Here is a 23,673-nt window from a genome sequence, read left to right on the forward strand (position 1 = left end):
AATTATGTATTAAGAATATTACTTTTAAAATCACTTGCAGAAATTCAATTTTAAAACGTCTCTTTTTTCCTCAGGAAGTTTTCTCCTTTTTTAAGGTAGTTTTCTGCTCGTTATTTTTCACATTCTGCAAATAGTATTCTTTTTCTCAGTTGCTTGGCTAAAGAGGGAAAAGTCTGTAACTATTTTGGAAGATTACTTCATTTTAACAAATCTTTTAATGATAGATTGGAAAGATGGATGGATGGATGGATGGATGGATGGAGGGGAGGGAAGGAGAGGGGGAGATAGATATAGTCAGCAAAATTTTAGGAACCCACAAACATTGAGGAGGTGATCCTTTTATATATTATTTCTAAGTAAATGAAGTCATTTTAATGAAAGCTTTGGTAGGAACTTGTATATATATTTTTTTCATGTCTTTAAAATAACCTTTTTTAAATTATAAAATTAATCCTTAGTCATAAGGTAAAAATTAGAAAATAAACATTACTCATAATTTTAACATTTGATTCACATCAGTGAATTTCTTTGCTTCTCTGCAAAGAGTTTACTACCCTGTTTCCCCGAAAATAAGACAGTGTCTTATATTAATTTTTGCTCCCAAAGATGTGCTAGGTCTTATTTTCAGGGGATGTCTTATTTTTCCATGAAGAAGAATACAGTACACATTTATTGTTAAATGAAAATAAAGGAAATTTATTACCTGTATATGGTATGGTAATATGGTAGTTGTCAACACAAACCAGACAAACTGTGAATCCTATAGTATCAAGAATTTACTCATTTATTCAATGACAATCATGTCATCATCTTCTGGAACATCATCATAACAATCAAATTCCTGAATTTCCTGGTGAATTTCTTGTGACTCCTGGGGGAGGGGGGAGCTTATTTTCGGGGGATGCCTTATATTTCACTCAGAAGGAAATCTGTAAGTAGGTCTTATTTTCGGAGGATGTCTTATTTTCGGGGAAATACGGTAGTTAACTTCCTTAATGGAGTATACAAACAAAAATTTAATCTTTTCTTTACCAAAAAGAAAAGATTATTACCTAATATTGTTAGGCAGTAATATCCCTAAAGTCACTTTGAGTAAATGTGTAAATATAATATGCAGTGTGTGTGTGTGTGTAATATATATATAATATACACATTATATATACATTATACACATTATATATACATTATACACATTATATATATATTATATATATATCACACACACACACACACACACACACACACACACACATTGCATATTTGGGGGGGGGGTGTTAATTCTCACCCAAGGATATTTTTTCCCATTGATTTTTAGAGAGAATGAAAGTGGGGAAAGGAGGAAGGGAGATATGACACTTTGATTGGTTGCTTCCCACACACTCTCTGACTAGGACCAGGGATTGAATCTGGGATGAGGTACATGTCCTTTCTGGAAATTGAACTTGCAACCTTTCGTTGTGCTAGCTGACAGTCTAACCAGTGAACAAGCTGGCCAGGGCGAATAGCTATATTAAGCAACTCTGTATAGTGCTTTGGAGTTTGACTTATTTGGCTACTCACAGGTTTTTCTGAGTCCTTTATAGGTATCACCTGTTACTTGACATTACTATCAGTTTATCTGCCAATAACAATCCATCTTTCCTAATTTTGCTACAAACTACAGGTTTTAAAATAAGACTGCTCAGAGTACTAAAATATTAGAACAAGAATGAAAAGTATTTTGCCCTAATAGGTAGCTCCGTGGTTAGAGCATTGATCCATGGACTTAAGGGTCACAGGTTCGATTTCTGGTCCAGGTCATGTACCTTGGTTTCAGGCTCGATACTCAGCCCTGGTCAGGGTGTATGCAAGAGGCAACCAATCAATGTATCTCACTTTGATGTTTCTCTCTCCTCCCTCTTTCTTCTCTGTCTCTGTTCCTCTCTCTTCCCTTCCTTCACTCTCTCTCTTAAAAAAAAGAAAAAAAATTAATGGAAAAATTATCGAGTGAAGATTAAAATAAAATAAAAAAAGAATGAAAAGTATTTCAATCAGAACCTAAGAGGCTCCCTTTTTAGTACATGGCTTTTAATGATATCTTTTGGCTCCTGCAGTCTTAAAAAATGACTTCTCTTACTTTCTAGTTCATGTTACAGTTACCCAATAGCTTAGTTTTTGATATTAAGATGTTACTACTTAGAAAAACAATTTTACTCAACAAACACAGAGTGTTACAGTGTGAAAGACCCTGTTATGAGTGCTGAACAAATATTTAAATCATATAACCCACATAACTGTTGAGTTAGATAACTACATCTATCCCTATTTAACAGATGAGGAAACTGAGGCATAGAGGTTACATAATTCACAAGGTGACACAGCTGGGATTCAAATCCAAGTAGTCTTGGCTTAGAATCAGGCACTTAAGCACTATGCTAAGCTCCTTTTATACGTATATTTAGTAATATGCATTGCATTATTCTACTAAACAAACTAGGAACTTCTTTGAGATTAAAGATAAGAGTACAGGGAATTTGTAAACCTCCATCTTCTTGTTACAATAAAGAAGGGATTAAAAGATATATCCATCAGATGTGCAGTCTTTCCAAAGTAGATCTTTAAAAAGTCAGGAAAAATATTGTTACCCTACTGTAAATAAAATATTTCTTTTAGGATGCTCCAGGAAACCAGGAACTAAAAATTAAAACAAACCAGGACTGTAAACACAGGAAGATTAGGCTTCAATTCTATAAGAAAACACTGTGCATACAGTGTTGACTCAAATGATCAATACATATGAACAGGCATCAGAGGTAAAGCTGGAACCCTTCAACTCTCTATTGGTAGAGATGCTACCCAAACCTGCATTTTATAACCCAGTTTTGGAGAACAAAGCCAGTGTGTTCTCAGCTGAAGCCCAAACCTCAGTCCTGCAGCTGGAATCTCAAATCCTAGGTACACAAGGAAAAACTCCTAATGCTTGAGAGAGCAGAGAAGAGTCCCTATGGCTAGAACCCTGTTTTGGTATCTTTGGCTGCAGAGTCTCAATGGCTGAAGTAGTTTCCATTTTCTTTCCTGAGTTTGGGAGAAGTTGTATTTCAGGAATGCTGAAATCTGAAACACATTTCCCATAATACTTGTGTTATATGTAGTGATTCACTGTGAATGTAACCACAGCATTTTAGCACTGAGAAGAACACTTTTAAGTACTCTCGCATTACAGATGAATAAATTTTGGCCCAGAGAATTTAAGTACACAGCTCATCTCCGAAATCTCAGGCTAATGTGTTTTTCCACTCTACTGTCTGCTTTGGCTGCAAGTACAAACTGGGCTGGGAACTCAACCACTACTTCTACAACGAAGCTATGAAGAAATGCTTTTAAATCCCAAGAATTCAAACTTAACTAGAGAATAGCCATAATTGCCTCTCCCTGCTTTTTGAACAATTAATACCATACCTAAAAATTTTAAGCATGAAACATTTTTAAACATGAAAACGTGTTTAGAATTATTTGGGTCTCCCATATTTCTTTTTAGTCATCTCACCCAAACTTATTCCTCTTTATTTGCTGGAGTTGATGTTCTTGCATCTTTCTGTTCCCTATAAGAGAGTCCCCTTGGTAGCTGCCCTCTCCTCTACTGCTATCATTTAAGTGAACCCCAAAATGGGATTAAAATGTTAAATGGCAAACCCCAGCTCAAGTAAGATTCATTTGCAAATGAAGAAACCCAAAAATTGACCAATCTCCTCCCTACTTCACTAAGGATAGCATCCTAGGTCATTTCCTTATTTATATTCTTTAGAATCTATAGATTTATATTTAATAAAAATATATCTATTTTATTGATTTTTTTATAGAGAGGAAGAGAGAGGGATAGAGAGTTAGAAACATCGATGAGAGAGAATCATTGATCAGCTGCCTCCTGCACACCCCACACTGGGGATGTGCCCACAACCAAGGTACATGCCCTTGACCGGAATCAAACCTGGGACCCTTCAGTCTGCAGGCCGACACTCTATCCACTGAGCTAAACCGGTTTCAGCTATAGATTAATTTTCTTGTGAAAGTAAAGGCAGGCAGCATGAGGGTAATGAGAACCTGCAGTGGACAGTGGCAATGAGAACTGAGGGTAGGAGAGAAAGAAGGGTACTAGAAAAAGAGAGAGAGAGAGAGAGAGAAGGCGGTGAAGAGAAATGTACCTGATATGGATAAAAACTATAAAAATATTAAACTGAAGTTTTGTGATAAAAGTAATTATCTTTAAGACAGCCAAAATATAAGAAATGATTTTCAATTATAGTTGAAATTAACTGTTCTAATGAAAACCTAAAATCATCTGAGATAAAAGCCCTTCTGAAAGAAAACTAGAAATGTTTAAAGTGTAAACCAAGCAAGTTTATAAGACCAGAAGTTAAAGAGTTATTACTCTAGTCACAGTTATAAGAATAAAAATTAAATGAGAAAAGGATAAAAGTATTAGTTAACAACATTTACTGAGCACCCTATGTGTGCTAAAAACTATGGGTGGTGGGGAGGAATATGAAGGCAGAAAAAGATACAAACAAAATAGAAGGCAAAATAAATGAAAATGCCTGCCCTCTAAGAACTTACATTCTAATTGATGATATGATATAAATATATGTAATGCAACATTATAAATAACTGCAAATAAGTATAACTCAAACAAATCACAAAAGCAGTAAGAAAAAATGGTAAGATTTATGAAAATGGGTAAGAGTCTAGATGAAGTGAGTATAATTTATTCAAAAGTACCCAAAAGTGAGTTCTCATTAACAAATCCTTAAATAACTACTAACATTTATTAATCTCTTTCTATTCCCAAAAACCATTTTTCTAAAACTAGAATGGGCTATCAAAACAATGCCTAGGAGGAAGTCAGAGTCTTTGGTTTCCCCTTTTCCATTAAATATGTAGTATTCTAGGACGACTACATTTTCTTCTGAGTTTCATAAAAACAACTCTTGTTATGAACCTAAATAAAATTTAATTACCTTAAAAAGTTAAAGAGTAAATCAAGACAGTTACATTGGGAAAATACTGCATGCATAATATTATAAAATCTAAAACACACACATTAACTTTATAATCAACTTTTATAGAAAAAAGAAAATCTCCACAAATACTACTAAGTAGAGGTGGGCAAACTGTGGCTCTCGAACCACATGTGGCTCTTTGGCTCCTTGAGTGTGGCTCTTCCACAAAATACCACGTGCAGGAATGCACAGACAATCAATTGAAACTTTGTGGCCCATGCACAGAAGTCGGTTTTTGGACTGGGCGAGTCTATTTTGAAGAAGTAGTATTAGAACACTCAAGGGGCCAAAGAGATGCATGTGGCTCGCGAGCCACAGTTTTCCAACCACTGTACTGTGATGTAAACAGGCAGTAAACAGGCCTAAACACTTTCAAAGAAGCAACACACACTAATATGCAGGCATGGGCAGGGCTGCATGCACACAGGTAGATTCTGAACTTTCACTCAGTTAAAAGCTCAGAAGTAACACAGTTAACAAGGAAAATATGTTGAATCTGTGTATTAAACATAAAACAGATAAATCTTCACAAACTGATTGTTAAATATAAATTTTAAACCTCAGACAAAAATTTTGAAAATTTTTTTGAAAAACAAACTTTCTATGCTAAATAATTTTATCTTCAGTGTAGAGACTATTTCCTTTGCAGCTTCCTTGATAATAAAAAGGCTGTCTGATCAATATTTATACCTAGAATAACTGAAATGCTTTCAGATGAGAAATTGAAAAGGGGAATTATTTTCTGGGAGTACTTGTCTAGGACCATTTTAAACAATTTAATTCTAAAATTTCTCAAGAATCTGAGTTTCAAATTGTGTCTATATCAATAACACATATAACTAAAATTGATAACAATTAAAATAATTTTTTAAAATTTATTAATACCACTATTATAAAATTGTTTTCAAAATACAATTGAAAAACTGCACTGAAACTCTTTGTATTAAGACTATACTATTACTACTAAGTGGGAAAATTCTACACAAATTCAACCAAATTGGGATGGTGGATTTCATGGTCACAGCATGGAAGCCAGGCCCACGCTCACCTTGGACGTCTTCCTCTCCACCATCACCATCTTCTTCCTCATTGTAAGCCAGCTCAGCCTGCTTGTCTGCCTCATACTCACCTACGTTACCATCATCCCCATTATAATCCGCCAGTTTAGAGCCATGTTGCGGATCAACAGGGGATTCATTCTCATCAAAGAATCGGCCTGTGAAGTAGGTAGAGGATTAATTCCAGAGTAAAAAGAGAAGAAGGGAGGGATCTGTACTGAAGGCAGATAAGAAAGTAGTCAAGTGAAACCTGGGATCTTTCAGGACACTGATATAAAGATACATTTTGTGAAAGTTATTCAAGACAAAAGGAAATAAGAATGAAGACAGAAAATAATTTATATTTAAGAAGTTTTGTGTGGCTCAGTGGTTAAGTGTCAACTCATAATCAAGAGGTCACCAGTTCGATTCCTGGTCAAGGCACATCCCCAGTGAGGGGCGTGCAGGAGGCAGCTAATCCATAATTCTCTCTCATTGTTGAGTTTCTATCTCTCTTTCCCTCTCCCTTCCTCTCTCTCAAAATGAATAAAAACATTTTTAAAAAAATTCTTTTGTTTAATTTTAGTAAGGTTATAATGTTTTCTTAAAGAAAAGGGCAGCATGTCAGGATTGTTTTTCTAATAACCAAGGACTTCTCTGATATGAGTATTTGTCTAATTTAACACTTTAGGAGAATATTTTTATTACTAGATACAATGCATATTTGAAATGTGCAGTCATTTATTGCTCTATGAAATAGCGCTTTCCTAAATAATTTTGGCAACTTTTTCATTTAAAAATAAACAATTACTATGCAGGCTAACTTTTTTTTTGATACTAAGAGAAACTGACACACCTGAGAACTATCTTTGTTTTTAAATGTTTTTATTGATTTTAGAGAGAGAGGAAGAGAGAGGAATAGAAACATCAATAAGATGAAAGAGAAATATCACTTAGCTGCCTCCTGAATGCCCCCTACTGGAGATCAAACCCACAACTTGATGACCTCTTGGTTCATGGATCAACATCAACCACTGAGCCACACTGGCTGAGCCTGAGAACTATCTTAAGTTCCTTCAGTAACAGTGATTCACTATAGGCATGAATTGATTTCCAAAGAGGGATGGCAGAGAGAGTAAACTATGAGAATCTCTAGTGGTATGTGTTTTGGGGAAAAAAAAAAAAACAATCCAATTACTTAAGACTTATTTTTCCCATTTCCTAAAAGTCAATGGTAGAGGAAACTTAAGAAAGTTGACCTAGATCTTCTTACAGAAGATGGCGACCGAACAGTCGGACTTGGTCTGACTCTGGTCCCAGAACAGATAAAAGTAACATCTGAGTCGCTCAGGGAGGGTTGATTGGCAGCTGAGGGGCAGCAGAGGTTTCAAGGAAGCTAGGCAGCGATCCGCTGGACAGGATTTCCAGCCGGTGGCCAACACTGCCACAGCGGCGGCCGCGGCGGCTGCGGCGGCGGCGGCGGCAGAAGCAGCGGCGGCGGTGCTGTGAGAAAGGAGTGGCTTCTCTGAGGCCTGGAAAGCCCACTGCGGAGAGGTCCATCCAGTAGCTGAGACGCCCGAGTTGGCGCTGGCGCGTGGATTCAAAGGAGTTCTTCGGTCACCCACGGAAAGGTCAGAATTTGCGGGGAAAGCCTGAGAGATCGCGGTCCCGCGGTGCCGGCAGCCACAGTAGCCGGGGAGTTCCGGCCCTGCCTCCATGCAGCGCCCGCAAAGCTGAGCCCTAAGAAGGCTGCAGCGACATCTAGTGCTGGGTTTGGCATAAGCTTCCCCAGAAGCGGGAATTTTTTTTTTTTTTTTTTTTTTTTTTTTTTTTTTAAAAGCCAGGGGACACGGGACAGAGTGTTAAGAATCGCGGCTGTCCCGCCAAGGGCGGAACATCTGGACACCTCGGCGCCTGATCCTCTTCACCCCCTAGCTTCGGAATACTAGGGAAGGCCTGCCTAGTTGGGCATATCCGGGGAATTTGTAGGGAGAAAGTGCCTCCCTGGAAACAAGGGATCGGAGCCAGAAGAGATAGTCTGGGAGCCAGCTGGCACCCTGCCAGCTAGAGCCATAGAGAAAGAAGGCCGGAGCAACCAAAAAGACTGGGAGGTCAAACCGGAAACACTGACACCTAAGAGCTGAATTACAAACTGCCCTTCTTTTTTTTTTTTTTTTTTTTTTCTCTTTTTTTTTTTTTTTCCTTTCTTTTCTTTTGTCTTTTAATTAATCAAAAATAAATGGACACAAATATCTAAGATATAGTCTACTAAAAATTAAGGATTACCTTATGAAACTGAGGTGCAGTGGAAAGCTGGGAACTGCAAGACTGTCTGGTCCGAGAATCAGAAGTGCCAAATACATTAACTGAGGAAGTGAGTGACCAGTACTGGTCATTTTTATGCTAATTTTGCTATACTTTATTTTATTTTCATTTTTTACATCTTTTATTTAATTTTCATTTTTCATATCTTTTACTTAAGAAACAATTTTTTCTTCTTTTTTCCTTACTTGATTTTACCTTTTCAATTACTACATTTTTCAATCTCTATCACTATTACTACTGCTATTTTGCAATTTTTTTAAAAAAAAATTTTATTTATTTTTTTTTTCTTCTTTCTTTCTTTTCTTTTTTTTCTCTCTCTAGTACCATTTTATTTTTTCTTTATTTTACATTGGGAGTAACCTTCATTCTATTTTAATCTCTACTATAGCATCATTCAACCCTATCTCAACTCAACCTTTACACTATCACTCTCTTACTAAACTTTACCCTTTAGTCTACAGTTTATCCTATCCCTTTCCGGCTTTAGTTTTTCCTCTATTCTCTCTCTATACCCCCTGCTAAAGCTCTCACTATACTTATAGACCTAAGTTCCAACCCCTGATCCAAGTGTATAAATACCAATCTCTGCACTATATTAACTAGTTAAAAAAAAAAAAAAAAAATCCATTCTCCCCTCTATCCTTTTCGCATTGTATGTGTGAAGGTTGATTATTGTGAATTTTTATGCCTTTTAGTGAAATTGTTATGCTTATTCCTGTATTGTTATTGTTGCTTTGTATTTTTTTTTAAATCCTCTGTTTTTGTTTGTTTATTTTACTTCTGTATATCATAGCCTTACTTAATAATAGTGGATATTGTAGTTTGTATTAATCTCCAAGTATTGTTACTGGCATTGGCTGGGTCCAGAGGTTTTTCTATGGCAATTTTCTCCACATATATATAGTTTGTTTCCCATTTCTCTTTTAGTTTGCTTCTTCTCTCTCTTTCTCTCTCTCTCTCTCCCTCTTCTTTTTTTCCCTGTTTTCCAACTTCATTTTGTCATTACTTTTTTCTTCTTCTTCTTTTTCTATCTCTTTATCCCTCCTTTTTTTTAATTTACTTAATTTTTTTTTAAATTTTAATTTTATTTTTTTAAAATTTTTCTTTATTTTATTTTTACCTTTATTCCTTCTCTCCTATCCCCTAAGTTGCCTTTCTCTAGTGGTCACCTTTATTAGAGGTTATTAATATTGTAAATACATTCCTGTTAAGTACCGCTTGTGTTGTACCTGGTAGTGTTGTATTTTGTACCTCAAAATCAACGCAGGAGAAGGAATACCACATAACCAGACATCCTGAAAAGAGAGGCCATGGGGAGACAAAAACATAGTCCGCACTTGAAAGAAAAGCAGGCATCACCAGAAAAGGAAGTAAACGAGCCAGAGGTAAGCAGCCTGCCAGAGCAAGAATTCAGAGTAATGATCATAGCATGGCTAAAAAGAATGGAAGAGAAATTTGACAAAAGCCAAGAAGAAATGAGAAAGAACCATGAGGAAATGAAGGAGAGCCATGAGGAACTGAAGAAGAACCAAGAAGAAATGAAAAGTGACATCGCTACCATGAAGAACTCAATAGAAAGCATCAAGAGTAGACTAGATGAAGCAGAGGACCGCATCAGTGAGCTAGAAGATAAGATGGAAAAAAATACCCAAGTAGAGCAACTTCTAGAAAAAAAGATTAAAAAGCAGGAGGAGAGCCTACGGGAGCTTTGGGACAAAACAAAACAAAATAATATTCGAATAATAGGGGTTCCAGAAGGAAAGGAAACTGAGGTAGACATGGAAAAAGTATTTCAAGAAATAATGACAGAAAACTTTCCTGAAATAGAAAAGAAAAAACCCACACAAATCCAAGATGCCCGCAGAGTCCCAAGCAAAATGAATCCCAGAAGACAGACTCCAAGGCACATTATAATTAAATTGGCAAACAACAACGACAAAGTAAGAATCTTAAAAGCAGCCAGAGAGAGACAGAAAGTTACATACAAAGGAACCCCCATCAGACTAGCAACTGATTTCTCAACAGAAACTTATCAGGCCAGAAGGGAATGGGATGAAATATACAAAGTCATGCAAAGGAAGGGTCTGAATCCAAGAATACTGTACCCAGCAAGGCTATCAATCAAAATTGAAGGGGAAATCAGGAGCTTCACAGACAAAAAAAGACTGAAGGAATTTATTTCCACCAAACCAGCAATGCAAGAAATGCTAAAGGGTCTACTGTAAAAATAAAGAAATAAGAAGTGAAGAAGGAACACGGGTATAGAATAAAAATGGCGTCAAATGAGTACCTATCAATAATAACCTTAAATGTAAATGGATTAAATGCTCCAATCAAAAGACATAGGGTAACAGATTGGATAAGAAAACAAGACCCATACATCTGTTGTCTACAAGAAACCCACCTCAGAAAAAGAGATGCACACAGACTGAGGGTGAAGGGATGGAAAAAAGTTTTCCAGGCAAATGGAAATGAAAAAAAAGCTGGGGTAGCAATACTTATATCTGACAAATTAGATCTCAGAGTGAAGGACATAACAAGAGATAATGAAGGCCACTTCATAATACTAAAGGGAACAATCCAACAAGAAGAAATAACCCTGGTAAATATATATGCACCCAATACAGGAGCAACCAAATACATTAAAAAACTGCTAGAGGACATTAAGGGAGAGATTAATAGCAATACAATCATAGTAGGAGATTTTAATACCCCACTGTCACCCTTCGACAAATCATCTAAACAAAAAATCAGCAAAGAAATATCAATCCTAAATGACTCACTAGACCAGATGGAATTAATTGACATCTTCAGGACACTCCACCCCAAAGCCACAGAATATACATTCTTCTCAAGTGCACATGGGACATTCTCAAAGATAGACCACATTTTGGGACATAGGCAAAGTCTCTTCAAATTCAAGAAGATAGAAATCATATCAAGTATCTTCTCAGACCATAATGGCATAAAACTGGAAATTAACTACAATAAAAATAATCCAAAGAAATCAAACACATGGAGACTAAACAGCTTGCTATTAAACAAGGACTGGGTTACCAGAGAAATCAAGGAAGAAATTAAAAACATCCTGGAAACAAATGACAATGAAAGCACAACAATCCAAAATCTTTGGGACACAGCAAAAGCAGTTTTGAGAGGGAAGTTCATATCCTTACAAGCCTATTGCAAAAAACTAGAAAAAATAGTAACAGATGACCTAACTCTACAACTCAAAGAGTTAGAAAAGGAGCAACAAGAAAAACCCAGTGTAAGCAGAAGGAAGGAAATAACAAAAATCAGAGCAGAGATAAACGACATAGAGACCAAAAAAACAATACATAAGATCAACAAAACCAAGAGCTGGTTCTTTGAAAGAATAAACAAGATAGATGGACCTCTAGCCAGGCTAACCAAGAAACAAAGAGAGAGGACCCAAATAAACAAAATCAGAAATGAAAGAGGTGAAATAACAACAGACCCCACCGAAATACAACGGATTGTTACAAAATACTACGAACAACTCTATTCCAACAAACTGAACAACCTGGAGGAAATGGACATATTCCTAGAAAAATACAAACTTCCAAAACTCAATCAGGAAGAATCTAAAAATCTCAATAGACCAGTGACTTGGGAAGAAATTGAAACAGTCATCAAAAAGCTTCCAGCAAACAAAAGCCCAGGGCCAGATGGCTTCACAGGAGAGTTTTACCAAACATTCAAGGAAGAACTAAAACCTATCCTCCTCAGACTATTCCAAAAAATTCAAGAGGAAGGAACACTTCCAAACTCCTTCTATGAAGCCAGCATCACCCTAATACCAAAACCCGATAAAGACAACTCAATGAAAGAGAATTACAGGCCAATATCCCTCATGAACATAGATGCCAAAATCCTCAACAAAATTCTAGCAAATCGGCTCCAGCAGAGCATCACAAAGATCATACACCATGACCAAGTAGGATTTATACCAGGAATGCAAGGTTGGTACAATATCCGCAAATCAATAAACGTGATACATCACATAAACAAGTTGAAAGATAAAAATCATATAGTCATATCAATTGATGCAGAAAAAGCATTTGATAAAATCCAACACCCTTTCCTGATAAAAACTCTTAACAAGGTGGGAGTACAAGGATCATACCTCAACGTAATAAAAGCTATATATGATAAACCCACAGCAAACATCATACTCAATGGGCAAAAACTAAAACCATTCCCTCTAAGAACAGGAACAAGACAGGGATGCCCACTATCGCCACTCCTCTTTGACATAGTACTGGAAGTACTAGCCATTGCAATTAGACAAGAGGAGGAAATAAAAGGCATCCAAATTGGAAAAGAAGAAGTAAAGTTATCCTTATTTGCAGACGACATGATATTGTATATAAAAAACCCAAAAGACTCCATTAAAAAACTAATTGGCTTAATAAATGAATTTGGCAATGTAGCAGGATACAAAATTAACACCAAGAAATCTATGGCATTTCTATACACCAACAGTGAGTTTATAGAAACAGAGACTAAAAAAGCAATTCCATTTACGATCGCACCAAAAAAATTAAGATACCTAGGAATAAACTTAACTAAGGAAGTAAAGGACCTATTTGCGGAAAACTACACGACACTGAAAAAAGAAATAGAGGAAGATGTAAACAGATGGAAGAACATACCATGTTCATGGATTGGTAGAATCAACATCATCAAAATGTCCATACTTCCTAAAGCAATCTATAAGTTCAATGCACTCCCCATTAAAATACCAACGGCATATTTCACTGACCTAGAAAGAACTCTCCAAAAGTTCATTTGGAACAATAAAAGACCCCGAATAGCCACAGCAATCCTGAGAAAGAAGAGTAAAGTAGGAGGTATCTCAATACCAGACTTCAAACTGTATTACAAAGCCACTGTTCTCAAAACAGCCTGGTACTGGCACAAAAACAGACATATAGATCAATGGAATCAAATCGAGAACCCAGATATCAACCCAAATCACTATGCTCAATTAATATTTGACAAAGGAGGCACTAATATACAATGGAGTCAAGACAGTCTCTTCAATAAATGGTGTTGGGAAAATTGGACAGATACATGCAAAAGAATGAAACTAGATCACCAACTTACACCATACACAAAAATAAACTCAAAATGGATACAGGACTTAAACATCAGACGGGAAACCATAAAAATACTTGAAGCATCCACAGGCAACAAAATCTCAGACGTATGCCAAAAAAACTTCTTCACTGATACTACCCCTAGTGCAATGGAAGCTAAAGAGAAAATAAACAAATGGGACTACATCAAAATAAAAAGCTTTTTTACAGCAAAAGAAACCATCAACAAAACAACAAGAAAGCCCACTGTGTGGGAGAACATATTTGCAAACGTTACCACTGATAAAGGTTTAATCTCCAACATCTACAAACAGCTTATACAACTAAATAAAAGGAAGATGAATGATCCAATTAAAAAATGGGCAATGGACCTAAATAGAATATTTTCAAAAGAAGACAGAAGGAAGGCCAAAAAGCACATGAAAACATGCTCAAAGTCACTAATTATCCGAGAGATGCAAATCAAAACAACAATGCGGTACCATCTCACACCTGTCAGAATGGCCAACATCAACAAATCAACAAACGACAAGTGTTGGCGAGGTTGCGGAGAAAAAGGAACCCTCGCGCACTGCTGGTGGGAATGTAGACTGGTGCAACCACTGTGGAGAACAGTGTGGAGTTTCCTCAAAAAACTGAAAATGGAACTCCCATTTGACCCAGTAATCCCACTTCTAGGAATATATCCCAAGAAACTTGAAACACCAATCAGAAAGGATATATGCACCCCTATGTTCATAGCAGCACAATCTACAATAGCCAGAATTTGGAAACAGCCTAAGTGTCCGTCAGCAGATGATTGGATCCAAAAACTTTGGTACATCTACACAATGGAATACTATGCTGCCATAAAAAAGAAGGATTTCTCATCATTTGCAGCATCCTGGATGGAATTGGAGAACATCATGCTGAGTGAAATAAGCCAATCAATGAAAGAGAAACACCACATGACCTCACTCATTTGTGGATAATAAAGAACATTATAAACTGGTGAACCATAAGATAGATATAGAGACAGTATATCAACAAGTAGACTGTCAAGTTACAGTGGGGACGGGAGGAAGATCTGGGGGAGATAATAGATCAACTGAAGGACTTGTATACATGCATATAAGTGCAACCAATGGACACAAAACTCTGGGGAGGGAGGGGATGTGTGGGAGGGAGGGAGGGGGTAAAAAAAAAATCAATAAAATATATTAAAAAAAAATAAATTAAAAAAAAAAATAAAATAAAAATCTTCTTACATATATATATATAATATATGTATATACATATATATATATACATATATAATGTTTTAAATAAGAAAATGCAATTATACTATGTGAACTCATGACATTAAAAATAAATACATTGTGAGCATGTTTTAAAAAAAAAAAAAAAAAAAAAAGAAAGTTGACCTACATGAAGCTGTGATATTGTACACATTAATAACAACTAGAAACCAAGAAGAGCAATAGATATAACAACTATACTAGAAAACTATTAACAACCAGGCAGTGAAAATGCAAATGTTAGACAAACTAAGATCTGACTCACAAACACAAGTTAAACTCTACGTTGACATTAAATTTAAGCACCACAAAAACAAATCTTATTCCAAGTCATAAAATATGACATTAACTTCAAAAAAAATTATAACAACTTTCTGTAATAGGTCTAAAATTTTTGGAATTATACTATAAAAATTTACATTGCAAAGAGGATTTCCTAGAGTAGGTGATCAACTACTTGCTATGACGTGCACTGACCACCAGGGGGCAGACACTCCAACTGATAGGTTAGGTTGCTGCTGGGGTCCAGCCGATTGGCCAGACACGCCCTAGAGCCCTCCCATATACCTTCCCTAGCTGGCCAACCTCCTGCATCCCTCCCCAGCCCCAATTATGGGCCAGTGGGGTCCCTCAGCCTTGCCTGAACCCCTCAGAGGAGGTTGGAGAGCCAGTTTCAGTGCAATCCTCCAGGCCAGGCCAAGGGACCCACTGGTGCATAAATTCGTGCACTGGGCCTCTAGTCTTGTTGATAATGGCCACTCTAACAAGAGTAAGGTGGTATCTCATTGTGTGTTTTTAATGTGTGTGTGTGTGTGTGTGTTTTGTTTGTGTGTGTGTGTTTGAATCCTCACCCAAGGATATTTTTCCATTGATTTTTAGAGTGAGTGGAAGGGAGGGGGAGCGACACACAGAGACAAACATTGATGTGAGAGAGACAGATCCATTGATTGCCTCCTGCAAGTGCCCTGCTACTGGGGATTGAGCCTGTAACTGAGGTATTTGGCCTCAGGATTTTACTGGCTTCATAGAATGTGTTAAGAAGTATTGCCTCTTCTTTAATATTTTGGAAGAAGTTGAGAAGGATAGTCTTTAAATCTTCCTTGAATGTTTGGTAGAATTCACTGGTGAGGCCATCTGTTCCTGGACTTTTATTTCTTTGGGAGGTTTTTGATGGCTGTTTCAATTTCCCCGCTGCCGATTGGTCTATTTAGATTTTCCAGTTCTTCATGATTTTGTCTAGAAAGGTTATATAAATCTAGAAATTTATCAATTTCTTCTGGGTTACTGAATTTGGTGGCATATAGTCTTTCATCATATTCTAGTGTGATCTTTGTACATCTATATTATCTGTGGTGACTTCTCTCTCATTTATGGTTTTGTTTATATGGGTATTTTCCCTTTTTTCTTTAGTAAGTCTAGCCAGAGATTTGTCAATTTAATTAATCTTTTTAAAAAAACTAGCTCTTTGTTTTGTTTTGTTTTTAAATATATTTTATTGATTTTGTACAGAGAGAAAGGGAAAGAGATAGAGAGCTAGAAACATCGATGAGAGAGAGTCATCGATCAGCTGCCTCCTACACACCCCCTACTGGGGATATGCCTGCAACCAAGGTACATGCCCTTGACCGGAATCGAACCCGGGTCCCTTCAGTCCCCAAGCCGACGCTCTATCCATTGAGCCAAACCGGTTTCGGCTAGCTCTTTGTTTTATTAATTTTTTGTATAGTCTTTTTGTTCTCTATTTCATTAAATTCTGCTTTAATTTTTATTATTTCCTTTCTTCTGCTGACTTTGGGTTGCTTTTGTTCTTCCTTTCCTACTTCTTTAAGATGTGATATTAGGTTGTTTACTTGGGATTTCTCGTTTCCTGAAATAGGCCTGTAATGATATTAACTTCTCTCTTAACACTGCTTTTGCTGCATCCCAGGAAGTTTTGATATATTGTATGTATATTCAATCTTATTTGTCTCTATATATCTTTTGATCTATTTTATTTCTTCTTTGACCCAGTCATTTTTTAGTAGTATGTTGTTTATTCTCCACATATTTGTGGGTGTCTTTACTTCCTCTTTGCAGTTGATTTTAATTTCAAGGCACTGTACTTGGTATTTCAAGAGAATATGCTTGTTTTAATTTCAATCTTCTTGAACTTGTTGATGCTAGTTTTGTGACCTAACATATGGTCTATCCTTGAGAATGTTCCATGTGCACTGGAGAAGAATGTATAATCTGATGTTCTTGGATGGAAGTTTCTGTAATGTTAATTATGTCCATTTTGTTTAGTGTTTCATTTAAGGCTGATAGTTCTTTATTGATTTTCTGTTTGGTTGATCTGTTTAGAGCTGTCAATGGAATATTAAGGTCTTTAACTCTGATTGTGTTTTGATCTGTTTCTCCCTTTAGTTCTGTGAGTAGTTATTTTATATATTTCGGTGCTCCCTGGTTGGGTACATATATATTAAGAAGTGTTATGTTTTCTTGATATAGTGGCCCCTTTATCATATCCAAGTGCCAATCTTTGTCTCATTCTCTTTGTTATCTTGAAATCTATTTTGTCAAATATAAGTATGGCTATACCTGCTTTTCTGTGGATGTTATTTGCTTAAAGAATCATTGTCCACCCTTTTACTGTGAATCTACCTTTGTCTTTGCAGCTTAGATGTGTCTCTTGTAGGCAGCATATAGATAAATTTTGTTTATTGATCCACTCTGTTATTCTTTGCCTCTTTATTGGTGAATTCAGGCCATTTACATTTATGGTAATTATTTATGTATGAGGATTTCCTACAGCCATTTTATCTTTTATTTCCGGGTAGCTTTGTACCTTCATTGGTTCTTTTCCTTAGTGTTTCTATTGTTTTTGTTTGGTGGTATTCTATACTTCTTTCCTCCGTTTCCTCTTTTTTTCTTTAAGCTATGTCTTGGTTTGTGGATTTTTGTGTGTGGTTACCATTAGGTTTATAAAAAGTAAACTTGCACATATACCATAGCTGGTTTTCTTTTGAGTGCATCTGATCTTCATCCTCCTTTGCCATCTTAGGACTTTCCCGCTTCCTTTTTATGTTTTTGTCATCACAAATGATCCCTATTTATGCTGTAAGTTTTTTGGTGTAAGTTACTTGTAGTGTTGTAACCTTATGCTCTTTGTTTCAGGTAGAATAAATCCCTTGAATATTTCCTGCAGTGGAGGTGTTCTGGTGGTAAAATCCCTCAGCTTTTGCATGTCTGGAAATGTCTTTACTTCTCCTTCATATTTAAAGGATAATTTTGCTGGATATATAATTCAGCTGGTATTCTCTCAGATGTTCAAATATTTGGTTTTATTCTCTTCTGACTTGTAGAGTTTCTGCCGAGAAATCGGATGAAATTCTGATGGGTTTTCCTTTGTAGGTCGCTTTCTTCTTTTCCCCTGCTGCTCTGAGAATTTTTTCTGAGTCATTAATTTTTTACAGTTTTAATACCAAGTACCTTAGAGAAGGCTTCTTTGGGTTGAGATAACAAGGTGGTGTTCTGTTTGCTTCCTGGATTTGAGGATCTAGTTCTTTTCATAACTTTGGTAAATTCTCATTTACTATTTGCTTGAACAGGCTCTCCACACTCTATTCCCTCTCTTGCTCCTTTGGAATACCTATAATTCTAATAGTGCTTTTTCTGATGGAGTCCGATAATTCTCATAGGGCTATTCCATTTTTCTTTATGCTCAGGTCTCTCTCTTCTTTCCTTTGCATCATTTCTAGATTCCTATTTTCAATATCACTAATTTTTACCTCCATCTGGTTAGTTCTATTTTCTATGTTCAGTAGTTCATACTTAATCTCCTTAAGTGTATCCTTTTATCTCAGGATTTCTGATTTTGATTCTTTTTTAAAGTTTCAATCTGTTTGGTAAAGCACTCATTTTGTTTATTAATTTGTTTTCTGAGTGCACTGAATTACCTCTCTGTATTTTCTCATCTCTGGTTGAGTATTTTCAAACCTGCAATCTTAAAATCTCTGTCATTTATATCACACATTTCCATGTGTTCCAGCTCACTTTCTGGGCATTTTTCATTTTCTTTTCTTTTCTTTTCTTTTCTTTTCTTTCCTTTTCTCTTTTCTTCCTTTCTTCCTTCCTTCCTTCCTTCCTTCCTTCCTTCCTTCCTTCCTTCCTTCCTTCCTTCCTTCCTTCCTTCCTTCTTTCCTTCCTTCCTTCCTTCCTTCCTTCCTTCCTTCCTTCCTTTCTTTCTTTTTTTAAAATATATTTTATTGATTTTTCTTACAGAGAGGAAGGGAGAGAGATAGAGAGCTAGAAACATCAATGAGAGAGAAACATCGACCAGCTGCCTCTTGCACACCCCCTACCGGGGATGTGCCCGCAACCAATGTACATGCCCTTGACCGGAATCGAACCTGGGACCTTTCAGTCCGCAGACCGATGCTCTATCCACTGAGCCAAACCGGTTTTGGCGGATTTTTCATTTTCTTTCTGGTCATCCTCGTTACTGTGGGTATTCATGGTATTTGTTCTCCTATGCCTATTCATTTATTTCCCTATTAGCCAATAGCAGCTTTGTCTGAAGAGGTCTTTCTACTATTTTCCAGTAGATGGCACTGAATCACAAGATTTTTTTTAGCTCTTTGATCTCCCAGTCTTGAACATCCCTGGCTTCTGTAAGAAAATACAGTTGCACTACTTGGGGTGTGATTTGTTTTACTCTCACCATAACGAAGACCCCTGACCTCTTTGGGTCCCACTCCAAGCACTCCTCCAGATCAGTCACAGAGGGGAACAGCGCTTCTACTGCAGCAGCTCTTGGTTTACAGACAATATGCTCCTGGATCTGACTCTAAGGGCAACCACAGGCTAGTTTTGGGAGTCCACAAGGTGGCAGGATTCTGTGGTTCTGTTTCTTTGAAACATCACTGCCCAGTGGACAGTGGAAAACCACATGGGAGAACCCTGTGCTCTGTCAGGCATCTGCTGAGGCAGACACTGTCCCTCGCCCTACTGGGCTGGTCCCCCACAGCTCTCTGTTCCTCCCGTGGTAGGATGAGCCTGCTACTGCTGGCTTTCTTCACTCTTCTGGCTGAACCTGGAGATCCCAGCTGCAGGACTGCAACTGCAGGTCACCTGTGCTTTCTTCTCTTCTGGTCTCCTGTTTATTTCTAGTTGCCCACCTGTAGTTGTTTCAATGTGCAGGTCTCTCAGATGTGCATTTGTGTTGGGCAGGGATTTCTTTGTTGAATTATAGCCTGTTAACTTGTTGAAATTTCAGGGGGTAAGACAAGGTGTGCTCTCACTCCGCCATTCCTCTGACAACACTCCCAATATTTTTCTAATTGTGGGGTGATGAATGAATTAGGAAAACAGTTAAAGGACAAATCACACTTACAAAGGCTTTTAAAGATGAGGGGTGTGACTACAGAAACTGAGGTAATTATGGCCACTAAAAAACCCCAGAAAATCATCTTAAACATATTCTAGAATAAGGTTTGGTACATGCAATAAATAAATAATTGGAAAATTTGATAAAATAGAGTTAGAGAAAATAAATGAATATACAAGAGTTTTTAAAATGGAAAACAGTAACAAGAATAGGTAAACTATTTGTGAGAAAAGACACCTGTCTAATGATAGTAACACAAAACAAAACAGTTTGATGGCTTTTATTATATTATCTTTCCCTTAATGATAAAATAAATCATGCTAATGTAAAAAAGTAAAGGGCAGATTTTATAGAAATCTACATTTTATTTTTCTTAATATGAAAGATTTACTATGGACAAACACCTGGAGCAGATAAATTATCTTTATGCAATGTGAAACTGATGTTTTAAATATGCAACTTTTTATTATAGTTATTAGTGAGTTTCCCAAAGTATACTATATCCTCTAAGAAAACGTTTCCATTTTTTAAATCAGTTATAGAAAAAGTTATTACAAAATATAGTTAACTATTATTATCAGACTAGAAGCCTGATGCACGAAGATTCGTGAAAGAATAGGCCTTCCTTCCACTGGCTGCCACCACGAGGCAGCTCGCTCTGGCAACCTGTGCAGTGGCAGCGGTGGTGGCAAGCCCTGCACACTCCTGCAATGCTTCCTCCTCGCCCTCCTTCTCTGGAGAGTTCCTCTGTGCAGTGCTGGCGCTCCTGGGGAGAAGTGGAGGGGAAGAGGTGGGGGGAGCAAGGCAGGTGGGAAGGATTGGAGAGGGTGGGTGTGCTAGTGCATTTCACTTTCCCATTGTGAAAGTTGGATGCAACTTGGCCCCATTCTTCCCCCTCTTCCTCCTCCACACTCTGCCTCCTGCCCACCACCCTACCTCCATGCCCATTGCCCCACCCCTCTTAATTTGGCAAAATAGAGAGGAGGGAGATCTGATAATTTGGGTCACTGTGTAGGTGGCCTCTTTCATCTATTCAAAACAAAGCTGAGCTGCCTGCCACTGCCACTATGGCTGCCACCATCGCCCCTTGGCTGGACCAGGGCTCCTGGGTTGCGCTAACTGTGCACCGAGCAAGTCCGCACCCTGGAGGGTGATCCAACGCTAGGGTTTTGTTTATCAGAGCAGCGGGGCAGGGGTGGGGTAGAGGGAAACACCAGATACCAGGAGCTATGACCTCAGGCACCAAAGGGTTGCCTCTGAGGCTAGGATGGTTAACAGGTGTGAAGCAGAGCAGGGAGGCCCTGAGGAGATGCACTGCCCAGAGGCCCGGAGTGGCAGGGGGGGAGGGGGACCAGGGCCGCTGCCAACTTTGTCAGGTTAATTTGCATACTCACTCCTGATTGGCTGTTGGTGTCGCGAAGTGATGGTCAATTTATATACTTCTCTTTTATTAGTAAGATATGGTATATTAACCAAAGAGATGTTCATTCTGTGCCTATTATACTATTCCAATAGAACAATGTATAAAGCCTTTTTTTCCCTTAGGAATCTGATGATCTGACTAGCCTGAATCCAGTCATAATTTTTGTTTTTGTTTTTTGGTTGATTCTCACCCAAGGATAATTTCTCCATTGATGTTTAGAAAGAGTAGAAGGGAGAGAGGGAGGGAGGAAGGGAGAGGGGGAGAGAGAGAAAGAGAGAGAGAGAGAGAAGGAGAGAGAGAGAGAGAGATATACATCAATGCCAGAGACACATTGATAAGTTGCCTCCTTCATATGCCCTGACTGGTATGGGGAATCAAACCCACAACCCTTTAGTGCTCCGACCAATGCTCTACCACTGAGCAACACTGGCCAGGGCCAGTCATAAAATTTTAGTACTACAATTACAGCGATACTCAGAGGCAATCAGAAAATCGACAAAAATGGATGAGCACGCAACTATCCTTTGTTAAATAGTAATTAATGCTTCAAATATACAGAATTTTTAAAAAAATATATTTTATTGATTTTGTACAGAGAAGAAGGGAAAGAGATAGTTAGAAACATCAATGAGAGAGAGTCATCGATCAGCTGCCTCTTGCACACCCCCTACTGGGGATATGCCCGCAACCAAGGTACATGCCCTTGACCAGAATCGAACCTGGGACTTTTCAGTCCCCAAGCCGAAGCTCTATCCACTGAGCCAAACCGGTTTTGGCATATATACAGAATTTTTATCTGTGTAGAAAGAGCTAAGACTTATAAACAACAAGAGGAAAAGAGCCAACTATAAAATATTGCCAATCAAGTTGGGGACATCAGACAAACTTCACATTAAACAGTGAATTAATTAAACAGTGTAAATAAAAATGCATAATACTGAAAAATATAACAGACTGTAAATTATATAACTGTCGGCAACATATTTGCAAAAAAGAGTTATACAAGAAAGAAATAAGTCTGGATTAGAGCTAGAAAGGAAGATTTTTTTTTAAAAAAAGGGGACAAATATATTGTACCATGAGAGAGAGAAGGAATATATAGTGCCATGACAGAGAGAAGGAAAGAAATGTTCAAAGAATAAGAATGAAGATAGAGTATTTAGGAGATAATAAAGAGATTATTTATATTAGAAAGTGGAAAGAGGAAGATTGGACAAGCAAATCTGGAATAACTATGAAAGAACTTTGAAGTTAGGGGTTTAAAAAGGCTTCCTTGCCTTGGCTGTGTAGCTAAGTCGTTTGGAGTGTTGTCCTGATATGCCAAGGTTGTGGGTTCAATCTCTAATCAAAACACATACAAAAAGCAACCAGTGAATGCATGAATAAGTAGAACAATAAACTTCTCTCTCTAAAATCAATAAATTGATAAAATAAGTAAAAACAAAAAGACTTCCTATATCCACTAAACATAGTGACTGCTAGAATGAATGACAAAGTATACAAAAGTATCTATTATGCTTTTTACCCATTCACTCAACAAAGATTGACTGAGGTATGTGACAGATATCATTCTAGGCACCACTATACAAAAATGTACTTACAATCTCCATCTCCAGTAACTCAGAGTAGAAAGGGAGACAGATATAAAAACCTATAATTAGAAAGTGATGCTATTGTGCTGTAACAACAATGATCTAGAAAGGATATCTCAATGTGGAGACTTGTTACCATTGGTTTCTATTTAATAGAGGAAGTCTGAACTTTATGTAAGCAACAGGCAATTGTTATGATTTCTCTGAAACTGACATAGGAATCTAATCTTATGCACCACAGCATCTCCAGGGTCTAGTCAGGTAAGAAGCTGTAGTAGTTAAACTAGGAAGATATCAGAGGAAATGTTAAGAACAGGTGAATCAAATACATTTAAAAATGACAAATTGAGCGGAAACCGGTTTGGCTCAGTGGATAGAGTGTCGGCCTGTGGACTAAAAGGTCCCAGGTTCGATTCAGATCAAGGGCATGTACCTTGGTTGCGGGCATATCCCTGATGGAGGGTGTGCAGGAGGCAGCTGAGAGATGACTCTCTC

At 37.4% G+C, this 23,673-nt stretch overlaps 1 protein-coding gene across 3 annotated transcripts in view; it reads right to left on the reverse strand.

The window, feature by feature from the left end:
• The window catches only part of GOLM2 (golgi membrane protein 2), an 84,922-nt gene that overhangs the window by 2,440 nt on the left and 58,809 nt on the right, over window positions 1-23,673 (reverse strand). The window contains exon 9 of one of the 3 annotated variants that reach the window (XM_084903602.1): window positions 6,085-6,252. The exons of the other annotated variants lie outside the window; for them this stretch is intronic. Within the exon in view, the coding sequence (XP_084759728.1) occupies window positions 6,085-6,252 (168 nt within the window). The remainder of the gene's footprint in view (window positions 1-6,084; window positions 6,253-23,673) is intronic. 3 annotated transcript variants of the gene reach the window in all.

Source organism: Pipistrellus hanaki (assembly GCF_964339955.1).
Source record: "Pipistrellus hanaki genome assembly, chromosome: 1".
NCBI lineage: Eukaryota > Metazoa > Chordata > Mammalia > Chiroptera > Vespertilionidae > Pipistrellus > Pipistrellus hanaki.